The 12,082-nt window shown below is 48.4% G+C and overlaps 1 protein-coding gene across 1 annotated transcript in view; it reads right to left on the bottom strand.

The window, feature by feature from the left end:
- Positions 1 to 4,845, bottom strand: part of RNF217 (ring finger protein 217) — a 121,306-nt gene extending 116,461 nt beyond the window's left edge. Inside the window, exon 1 of the mRNA XM_068231455.1 lies at positions 3,981 to 4,845. Within this exon, the coding sequence (XP_068087556.1) occupies positions 3,981 to 4,586 (606 nt within the window). The 5' untranslated portion in view covers positions 4,587 to 4,845. The remainder of the gene's footprint in view (positions 1 to 3,980) is intronic.
- Positions 4,846 to 12,082: the final 7,237 nt, after the last annotated feature.

Genomic DNA, 12,082 nt, shown 5'->3' with positions numbered 1-12,082 from the left:
TTTTTCTTTTTTCCTCCAATCACTGAGTTACCTCAACCTTGCTTGTAAACACAAGTGAGAAGAGGATCATGTTTCAGCTAGGCAGCAGTCTGCTCAGCCAATCAGTGAGACGCAGGAAGGTGGCAGGGTCATTGGCAATGGCACAGAAAAGAGCCTGGGGGACTGAGAAAATATAAGAGAAGAGAGATTCCTGAATAGATTGGAGAGCTTGTACTTGCAGGGAGAGATTTCTGGCAACATTTTAACACACTGCAGTGTTTAAATGGAATTTGGTTTTGTGGCTGACAATCCCGCTTTAGGCTGCATTTCCACTTGTGCGGTGCGGAATCGCCGGGAAATCACCGCAGACGAAATCGCATGCGGGTGCGATTTTGCATGCGTTTTTTCACGCGATTTCGCATAGGGTAGTAGGTGGGCGATTTTAACCATGTCACTGCCTGTGTAAATTAACATCACCTCCTATGCGAAATCGCATGCGAAATCGCGGGGAAAAACGCATGCCAAAATCGCATGCGATTTCCCTATTAGATACATTGTATGCGATTCGCTTTGCGGTGTGCGGGGAGCGAATTCTGACGGCTCTGCATGCAGATTTTCCCCGCACACAAAAACGCTCCGTACAACGCACAAGTGGAAACAGGCCCATGCACTTGTATTGGCTGTGCGAATCCGCATGCGGACAACGCATGCGGATTCGCTATAGTGGAAATGAGCCCTTAAGCTAAGTACACATGGACCAACCTGCAGCCTGATTATCACATCTGACTTGAAGGCAGCCATACACTGGTCGATTGCTACCAGATCGACCAACAGATAGATTCCTCTCTGATCAAATCTGATCACAGAGGGATCTATTGGCTTCTCATTGCTACACACAGATTTTGAATCTATTTCGGCTTGAAATCGATTCACAACCTGTGGAGCTGCCCCCTGCTCGCTGCCCCCGTGTGCTCCCCCGGCCAGCAGTGATACATGATTTGTTTGCCGGCATGTGTCCCTGTCCATGCTGACACTTTGTCCGGCTGGCTCATTACTTCCTGTCTCATCCTGTGACAAGCTGAAGTTTAAACAGTAGAGCGCCCTAGTTGAATGCAATAAAATTATCAATATCAGGGAGATAACGATTGTTTACCCGATTTAAAATGGTGCATGGTCACCTTAAAGAGGAACTTTAACCTAGAGTGCACGTCATCTTAATCAGTAGCAGATACCTCCTTTCTCACAAGAAATCTTTGTTTTCTCAAAAATATCATAAGAGCGGTCTGTATGGCTGATATTGTGGTGACACCCCTCCCACAGTGTGATGTCATGAGCATGTTCCTGACAGTTTGCCGTCTGTAAACCTCTTTGCTTTGTGGGAGAACTATAAACATAGAACTCTCAGTAATGAACATCCCATACAGATCACCAGGCAGGACTAAAGATGCCACCGCCAGTGATAAATTTCAGGATGTAAATCAGGGAGAGGAAAGATTTTACAATGGGCAAACACAGACTTAATATATAAATTGATACTGTAAAAAAAAAAAAAATTTATTCATTATGTTATTTTCCTAATGTTTGAGCATTTTTCAAAAAGCACACCGCGATTTATATGTTAAGCTCTTGCAATCGGCAAAAAAAGCGGATCACATCGCTAGTGGAAAAGGGCCCTTACTCCATGGAATTTCTGGAGTTAGCATCCAAGACAGCATCTATCAGCCTAAAACAAAAAAAAAAAAAATTGGAGCTAAACAGAAATCTGAAGCAACCAGCTTCACTTAACTGGGCCACATGAAGAAATCACATTCCTGCAATACTCAAATGTACAAAATGACATTAGCAACGTCTACTAGACAAAATGACAGTTTCCCAACACTATTTATGTCCAAATTATAGAGCCAGACAATCTATGCAGACTTTACAAAATTGTGTAACATTTACCCTGGAAAGGAAAACAAATGCCCACATCCTCTCTGCCATTATCTCCTATCACTCTGTGTGCCTGACAGGTTGTTTTCTTAGCAGAAAGGAAGATAAGTCAGTCAGCTGCACAGGAAGTGAAGAGAAACTAAAGGAGGTGGAGGAAACTTCTATAAAAAATACAATGCTATGGAAGTTTTTACATATTGACTAAAATTAAACTATAGTTAACTTAGTGGCAAAAAAAAAAAAAAAAAAAAAAAGTTACCTTAACAGAAGTTTAAGATATTTTGATTTCAGCATTAAAAAGTTATGATACTTACCTCAGTAGGGGTAAGATTCATCCTACGTTCCTCTGCTGCACCCCTCAACATTTAATCTACATTCACACTGGGATTCACAAAACGCATTTGCCTAGCGATTGTGATTTTGTATTGCTATTTTGCCCTGATTCCGCTTTGAGATTCTCATTTCAGTGAATTCAAATCTCATCGCAATCACCCCGGAAAATTATGCATGCGTCGTGCGCAATCAGCGCAAACTGCAATTGCTCTGCAAGCGTTGCAGTGTGATTAATCCCATATGATTTGTGTCACAGCACTGTGCTGATTGCCAGCGATCAGCAAAGCACAAAACACAGCTAGAAAGTGCCTTAGTGTGAACGGGGCCTTATGTTAAATATTGCTCTTGCCTGCGAGCAAAGTACAGTCTGCAGCTGCGCAGTAGCAGAGCTGGTCGTATACAGCTTTTTTTTTAACCGCATGGGAATGACTCTGTGCTACTGCACAAGCGCGAACCCTACTGGCGCCTGCACTAGGGGAGCGTGACCCCAAACACAAAACCAGCTGCAGATGGGTCTTGGACAAACAGGGAAGATTCTGGAGCATCTCTACAGTGGTAAGCATCTAGTTTCCATCAGGTTTATGTTAACAGTTTTTATTGCCAGCGATCAGCAAAGCACAGAACACAGCTAGAAAGTGCCTTAGTGTGAATGGGGCCTTATGTTAAATATTGCTCGTGCCTGCAAGCAAAGTACAGTCTGCAGCTGCAGCACGGTGGCGTAGTGGTTAGCTCTCTCGCCTTGCAGCGCTGGGTCCCTGGTTCGAATCCAGCCAGGGCACTATCTGCAAAGAGTTTGTATGTTCTCTCCGTGTCTGTATGGGTTTCCTCCGGGCACTCCGGTTTCCTCCCACATTCCAAAAACGTACGGATAAGTTAATTGGCTCCCCCTAAAAAAAATTGCCCCTAGACTACAGTACTTACACTACATAATATAGACATATGGCAATGGTAGGGATTAGATTGTGAGCTCCTTTGAGGGACAGTTAGTGACAAGAGATATATATATATATATATATATATATATATATATATATATATATATATATATATATATATATATATAGATAGAGATATATATATATATATATATATATATATATATATATATATATATACTGTACAGCGCTGCGTAATATGTCGGCGCTATATAAATACTAAATAATAATAATAATAATAATAGACATGGCCCCAGCCACTCAACCAGTAAACTATACACATATAAACAAACCCCCCACATAAATAAAACACTGCAAAGAGACACAAGCCCAAAGAAAGAAACACACGTCCTTCATCCAAAAAAAGAATGCATCAGCAGGTAAATAGGCCTAGCAGCCTCCACATAAACAGGTAGTATAGGTATCCCAAGGCAAAGTGGCAGTGCTTCAGCAGAGGAATAAGTGTGAATAATAATAAGACATAGGTGTTAAGGTGGCCACTAACTGTCCAATTTCTAGCGAAAAATCGTTCGAGCGATCAGAAATTCTGATCGGACGAAAAATCGTTCACTACACCATCAACTAACCAATCTTTGCTTCCTATCTATCACGACCACCAAGAAAATCCAAATTTTCGTTCGACGAAAATTCATTTGGGCGACATTTTTCTCACTCGTTCATAATCGATTGTGTCCACCACTGGAGATTATTTACAACCAATCCGATCAGAATTTCTGATCGCTCGAACGATTTTTCGCTAGAAATTGGACCGTTAGTGGCCAGCTTTATGATGATGATTACCTGCGAGCTCAGGTACCTCTTGAGACATTCCTCACACACTCCTTTCTTGCAGCAGGGAAGGGGTTTGATGGATTTCTCCTCTAGGCACACCCGGCAGCCCATCATCACTCTGTGGCCAGCATCTCCCAGACTGCTGATGAGGAAGGGGGACAGTTCCAGCTCCAGGCTGGCAGGGCTGAGGGGCAATTCTCCGGCTGTGCCCCTTGGAGAGTCCAGGTAAGGGAGATCAGACTGCCTGGCTTCAGGCGTGTAGAGAGGGGGCAGCTCCCCAGACAAGTCACTCTCCACGCAGTATACAGTGCAAAGGACGCTACATCTCTTCTTGGGCTTGTGCCCCACAGAACTGCCCATCAGCCTGGCAGAGCCTCCGCTCTCTAGGAGCTGATCCTGGGGGCTGCCCACCTGGGGCTCCCCTGCTTCACCTGCTGGCTCTGCCACCACAGCCTCCCCACCAATAACCCTGACACTAGAGAGACAATGGGGGTCTGCCAGCACACCCCCATCTCTGCCCTCCTCCTCTTCCTCCTCACTGCTGGCAATGTGCATGTCCTGTGTATGCTGCAGCTCCTCATGCTGATCCCCCATTCCCAGTGCCCGTCTGCCCATACAGCACAACAAGTAGCAGCCACTTCTTGTAGTTGTGCTTCCGGGTCCCTCCAGGGGCCTCTCCCCCTCTCAGCTGGGAAGAGACAAGGCACTGCACGTTACTAGCACTCCTCCCTCCGCCAGGCGGAAGCCCCCATGCATAGCCCCTAAGTTGAGGCTCTGGGGCAGCAGCGCTTTTTTCCCCTGTGCGCAACACAACCGCCCCACCGGGATTGCATAGCAGCTCCGAGCGAGCAGCCAGCACTGAGGAGAGGGGGCGGGGCTTCCGTGCCTGTGCTCTCTAGCAGCGCTTCAGCTGCTACCGTACTGCTCCGACTGCTGCGTCAGCACGTGCCGTATTCTTGCTAAGACTCGGCCCACACCCTGGCAATACACGCTGACGTTCCCACTTCCTTGTTGAAATCACCTCACCTTCAGTTTCATCAAACTTTTTATAGAAGTTTGACCTAGACTACCTGACTACCTAAAGTCTCGTACAGTGATAAGACTGATATTTAGATTTACCAACAATCGGATTTGGAAGAAAAGTATACTCACGCAAAGGGTTGCCACCTTAATACCGACACATCTAAGGCCCGGTTCACATTAGCGGTCGCCGTCCGGAATCGCCGTGCCGGAGCCGGACCGCATGCGGAACGGACGCACGGCATAGCAATGAAAGCCTATGCGTCCGTTCACATGCGTCCGTTTCGTCCGGACCGGATCCGGACTCCGGCATAAGACCCAACATGCGCTATTTTTTGGTCCGGCTCCTCCGGCAGCCGTATCCGGAGCGGAGCCGGACTGCACCATCCGGCCAATACAAACCAATGAGAACCGGAGAGCGCACAACACACTGGCTAAAAATCCGGATGTTCTACCCCACTTCCTATGCGTATTGTAGCGGCGATTTTGGATGGGGACACATGGGCAAGCATTTTGGAGTGGAGCAGCAGTGACTTTAAACGTGCTGGAGATGTTGGCAGTATGTCGGAGGTGGAGGTGAGTGCTAAACAGCGGAGGGCCTGATTCCACAGGTCCACCTTCTGCTGACCTCCCAGACCCCACCATTTTTATTCTATTTCTACTATCTTTTGCCAAACGGATCCGGATCGCATCCTGATGAACACCTGATGCAACCTGACCGGATCCGGATCGGATCCGGATCAGAACCGTACGGTTCCGATCCGGATCCGGTCTGGATCCGGTCAGGTCATCCGGTCCGTTTGGCAGAGAACCGCAAGTGTGAACCGGGCCTAAGTTAAATAAGTTCTAGGGCTACTCGCACATAATCAGTGCCTAAATTGCTAAATCAAACTAGCTACAAGGCATGTATAATTCATATCTGTCGATATTTAAAAGTATGAGGTAGCAACCCTGACCGCAACGCAATAGTTTGCCCAAGTCTACCAGGGGAGCAATTTATATACCCTTGCCCTCAGAGCTCATATGCCGGGCATACACTGTTCGTTTTATGCGCCGGATCGAGCCAGCGGCTCGATGCCGGCGCATGCCCGCTCGTACGCGCGTGTGCGCAGATCGATTGCCGCTTGTCCCCGCCGGCGCTTCTTTATCACCGCTCTATTCCCTGCCATTGTCCTGCGGCGGGAATCGAGTGGGCGCGGGTCGAGCGGCATGATCGGGCCAGCTGAATATGATCAGCTGGTCGATACAAGGTACAGAAACGTACCGTGTATCCCCAGCATTATGCTGGGCATACACGGCTAGATAGTTCTGATCAATCGAGCCGCTGATGGCTCGATTGATAATATCCAACCTGTCCGATCACCGCGGCGGATCGATTCCGCACTCAATCTCCGTGGGCGGATAATGGAACAGAAACAAAGCGCTGATAAGGAATGCCCGCGGGGACGAGTGGGAATCGATCCACGCGGACGGGCCCAGCATTAGCCTAGAAACTGCACTGTGTGAGCAAGTTTGCCACCTCCTCCCTTTAAATACTGACACATGAACTATACATGCCCTGTGGCTAGTAAGATGCCGTTTAGGCACTGATTATGTGTGAATAGCACCAGAACCTGCATAACTTAGATGTGTCTGTATTTTAAAGGGATGAGGTGGCAACCCTGGCATGCAGTAGCCCAGTATTACATAGCTCTCAACTGTCCTTCTTTTGGAGGGACAGACCATCTTTGGGAACCCTGTCTCTCTGTCCTTCTTTCTTCCTCATTTGTCCCTCTTTCAGGACTGATGTTCAGATCTGTGTAAATATATGTATTTTTCTACTGAAAAATGTGTTTAATTGACTCTTAAGGGCTCGTTCAAACTCGCCCGGAACGCTTGTGCAATGATTCTCTATCACAGAGTTCACATCTGAGCGGTTCGTTTCCGATCCGCTCAGAGAAGCGCTGCATGGGTCATTTTTAGGCGATTCCACCTCACTGGAATGTATAGGAAAAATGCGATTGAGTTTTTAAAGCGGGATTGTCACCATAAAAATCAAATTTCAACAGCAACTGGTCTGAGTGTATTAAGTGATAAAGTGATAAAGATGCATTCAAAACTTTCAAAACTTTTTCTGCTGTTATGATTTGGAGTTATCACATACTTAAAGGATTTATCAGGCTAAAATGTCCAAAATGAGCTTTACTGACCTGGGGCTTTCTCCAGCCCCTTGCAGCCGACTGTCCCACGCTGACCGCTCTGCTCCCCGGCGCTGTCCGGGTCTCCGTGCTCGGTATTCAGGCTGACCGCGGGGTCGGCCTTACTGCGACTGCGCAAAGCGCCGCTGTCAATCATGGCCACGTGGGCCGCGGCGAACTGTGCAGGCACAGAACTACTGCGCCTGCGCAGTTCGCCGTGGCCCATGTGAGCCCCAGGTGAGTAAAGCTCATTTTGGACATTTTAGCCTGACAACTGTAGGGAGGCTGCCATGTTTTTTTTTCCTTTTTTGCAATACCAGTTGCCTGGCTGTCTTGCTGGTCCTCTGTTTCTAATACTTTTAGCCATAGACCCAGAACAAGCATGTAACAGATCAGGTGTTTCCGACATTAATGTCGGAACTGACAAGATTAGCTGCATGCTTGTTTCTGGTGTTATTCAGACACTACTGCATCCACATAGATCAGCAGGGCTGCCAGGCAACTGGTATTGCACAAAAAGAAAAAAAAAACATGGCAACCTCCCTACAGTTGTCCTTTAAGGAGCACTGGCCCTTTAGTAGTCAGTGCCAAACAATTGCATGCTGGGGGTTCTTTTTATCTATAATATATTCCTCCTCTTCCATTTATTTCCCTACCTAGCTGCTTATCTGAAACACGATCCCTTGCTCACTTGTGTTTACTAGCAAGGCTGAGGTGACTCAGCGATTGGAGGAGAAAAGAAAAAAAGTAAAGGGCAGAAATTACATCAGGAATTAGCCTAAACTGTGGGCAAAAGACATGGTTCCCACCAGGGAACAGAATTCTCTTCATTTATTATATAATATTCACTGAAATCAAAACGTGGACAGCACAATACAAGTGTTATGTAAGTAGATCAAGTATTTACTTATATATGTGTTTTTTTCCCTATCATAGTATGGCTAATGTTACTACTTTAAGAATAAATACATTGTGTTTATTATTTTCCGGGTCAAAGAGTTCACTTCCTGACTTGCGTCTGGGAGTGAATTACAAAACCGCTGGGGAAAAACGCTTAGAAAAGCGCTTAGCAAAAAAACGAATCGCCCACCCAAGCACCGGGAATTGAAAAAAAAAGACGCAACAAAAAACGCCCAATGCTAACGGCCACGCGAATGGAACGCAATGTGAACAAGGCCTAAACTTTATTTCCATCCTTTACATTGATATATATCTTATATTAAAATGTTACTACAAAGGTAAATTAACCAGGATAGGAAGGACCAGTGTGGTTTGAATTATAAAAAACATATTTTTCTCATTAAATCTTTATGGTATGTGTGACCAGGGGTGTGCCGGAGGCCTGGTTAGGGGTGTGGCTTAAGTGTCCCTCTTTCTCATCTCAAAAAGTTGTGAGGTATGGTATTAGATAGCTCCCCCCTCCCAATATATAGTTAGGCGGAGGTAATAAACCCCCCCCCCCCATTTTGTATAGGTAGCCAGCACCCCCAGTATTAATCAGCTAGATCAGCGCTGTCCAACTGGCGGCCCGCGGGCCGCATCCGTCCCGCCAGGCCTCCTGCTGCGGCCCGCTCTTCTCTCTGAGTCTCTCTGAGGTGCAGGCATGGCTTGCGCTATGGACGCCATGCCTGCTCCCTCCTATAGTGGCCTTGTCCCCGCTGCCTGTGTCCCCGCTGCCTGTGTCCCCGCTGCCTGTGTCCCCGCTGCCTGTGTCCCCGCTGCCGCTGCTTCACACTCACAGCTCAGACCTCACAGATCGCGGCGACTGAAGCAAGGAGAGTGCGCATGGTACCCGCATACATACTGAGTACGTCACATGCGGAAGTGACTTCATTAGTCACTTCCGCATGTGAAGTTCAGCCGCGTGGGTGCTATGCGCACTCTTCTTGCTTCAGTCGCCGCGTTCTGTGAGGTCTGAGCTGTGAGTGTGAAGCAGCGGCAGCGGGGACACAGGCAGCGGGGACACAGGAGAAGGCAGCACACAGCAGAGGTAACGCGGCTAGGAGGCGCTGGACACCTCTCGCTATTTAACGGGGGGGGGTTCACACCTGTCACTATCTAACTAGGCTGGGAGGCACCTGTCACTATCTAACTAGGCTGGGGGGCACCTGTCACTATCTAACTAGCCTGGGGGGCACCTGTCACTATCTAACTAGCCTAGGGGGCACCTGTCACTATCTAACTAGCCTGGGGGGAACCTGTCACTATCTAACTAGCCTTGGGGGCACCTGTCACTATCTAACTAGCCTGGGGGGCACCTGTCACTATCTAACTAGGCTGGGGGGCACCTGTCACTATCTAACTAGCCTGGGGGGCACCTGTCACTATCTAACTAGCCTGGGGGTAGTGTTGGGCGAACAGTGTTCGCCACTGTTCGGGTTCTGCAGAACATCACCCTGTTCGGGTGATGTTCGAGTTCGGCCGAACACCTGACGGTGCTCGGCCAAACCGTTCGGCCATATGGCCGAACTAAGAGCGCATGGCCGAACGTTCCCCGAACGTTCGGCTAGCGCTGTGATTGGCCGAACGGGTCACGTGGTTCGGACCCGAACGCGCTCTGATTGGCCGAACTGTCACGTGGTTCGGGTAAATAAATACCCGAACCACGTCATATCTCCGCCATTTGTCTGTGGGTTTAGCTTTGGGTAGGCAGGCAGGGTAGTTCGCGCTCCAGCCACGCTAGCCAGGGTCCCCCCCAGTCATTGTGTGTCGCTGCTGGGAATAGTAGTACACCGCTCGCTCAGCATTCTGTTTACTGCCACTCTGTGTACCTCGCTCAGCCACACTATATAGCATTCTGTTTACTGCCACTCTGTGTCTGCTGGGAATAGTGGTACACCGCTCGCTCAGCCACACTATATAGCATTCTGTTCACTGTTCTGTGTCTGCTTGGAATAGTGGTACACCGCTCGCTCAGCCACACTATATAGCATTCTGTTTACTGTTCTGTGTCTGCTGGGAATAGTGGTACACCGCTCGCTCAGCCACACTATATAGCATTCTGTTCACTGTTCTGTGTCTGCTGGGAATAGTGGTACACCGCTCGCTCAGCCACACTATATAGCATTCTGTTTACTGTTCTGTGTCTGCTGGGAACAGTAGTACACCGCTCGCTCAGCCAGAGTATATAGCATTGTGTTTACTGCCACTCTGTGTACACCGCTCAGCCAGACTATATACCATTGTTTACTGACACTCTGTGTACACCACTCAGCCACACTATATACCATTGTTTACTGACACTCTGTGTACACCGCTCAGCCAGACTATATACCATTGTTTACTGCCACTCTGATTCTGCTGGGAACAGTAGTACACCGCTCGCTCAGCCAGACTATATACCATTGTTTACTGACACTCTATGTACACCGCTCAGCCAGACTATATACCATTGTTTACTGCCACTCTGATTCTGCTGGGAACAGTAGTACACCGCTCGCTCAGCCAGACTATATACCATTGTTTACTGACACTCTATGTACACCGCTCAGCCAGACTATATACCATTGTTTACTGCCACTCTGATTCTGCTGGGAACAGTAGTACACCGCTCGCTCAGCCAGACTATATAGCATTGTGTTTACTGCCACTCTGTGTACACCGCTCAGCCACACTATATAGCATTGCGTACTCTGCCAGTCAGTGTGTATATTGCTGGGATCAGTAATACTCCACTCACCGTCAACCACTATATGAGCTCAACATGAGTTCCCCAGAGACCTCCGCTGTGAGCAGCACTCCCAACAACAGCAACAGCCAACGCCCCACGCAAGCTATAACATCCACCCCAGCAGCCAGTGGTCAGCAGCAGCCCTCCCCGGAGGAGAACGTTGTGTCCATCAGTCCGTCGCCAGAGCGATTAATGAGGGCTGCCATTGAGGAGATGATGGGGCCTGATGTGGAGGAGGAGGTCTGGCTCAGGCCAGCATCCCAAGTTAATGTTGAGGACGATGAGGGGTCTGTGTCTGGGGATGTTGGGGTGGCAGAGGTGGTGGGTGGGTCAGACTCAGGAGAAGAGTTGTATGATGAGGATGATGATCGGGACCATCTGTATGTGCCTCAGAGTCCGACCCCGGAAAACATGTTGTATCGTGTGTTTAGGTACTAAAATCTGCGTTCCCTCCCAGTAGTGTTGGGCGAACAGTGTTTGCCACTGTTCGGGTTCTGCAGAACATCACCCTGTTCGGGGTGACTATATAGCAGACTATATAGCATTGTGTTTAATGCCACTCTGTGTACACGGCTCAGCCACACTATATAGCATTGTGTTTACTTCCACTCTGTGTCTGCTGGGAACAGTAGTACACCGCTCACCCGCCACTGTATAGCATTGTGCTCTGTGTCACTGCTGACAATAGTGGTACACCGCTCACCCACCACTGTATAGCATTTCTGTACTGCCACTGTACTGCTGCCAGTCAGCGTGTACTTTAAGGATAAGTGAAATGAGGAAGAAATCCGGTGAAAGAGGGAGGGGCAAGGGAAGAGGTGTTTCCCCTGACGGTTCACGTACAGGCCACAGGGGAGCACCCAAGAAAACCCACTCAATACTGCCCATGTTGTCCAGGACAACAACCCTCACAGATCCAAAAGAACAGGACCAGATAATTACTTGGATGACCTCTCAAGCGTCCAGCAGTGGGTTAAGCAGCACCAGCACATCACGCACGAGGTCCGAGTCCTCAGCCAGTTAAAGTCTGGGCTTTCTTTGAAGACTGCACTGAGGATGTTACCATGGCGATTTGCAAGGTGTGCAAGACCCGCCTGAGCAGGGGGAAAAGTATTAACAACCTCTCCACCACCAGCATGAGCCGCCACATTCTATCCAAACATCCCACTCTGTGGGCAAACGCGGCAGGACAGGGTACCACCAGCAACACTGCCTCCCTTGGGTTCACCAGACTCACCACCAGA

The sequence above is a fragment of the Hyperolius riggenbachi genome, chromosome 4 (genome assembly GCF_040937935.1).
Source record: "Hyperolius riggenbachi isolate aHypRig1 chromosome 4, aHypRig1.pri, whole genome shotgun sequence".
Lineage (NCBI taxonomy): Eukaryota > Metazoa > Chordata > Amphibia > Anura > Hyperoliidae > Hyperolius > Hyperolius riggenbachi.
This window is presented reverse-complemented; position numbering and strand designations above follow the sequence as displayed.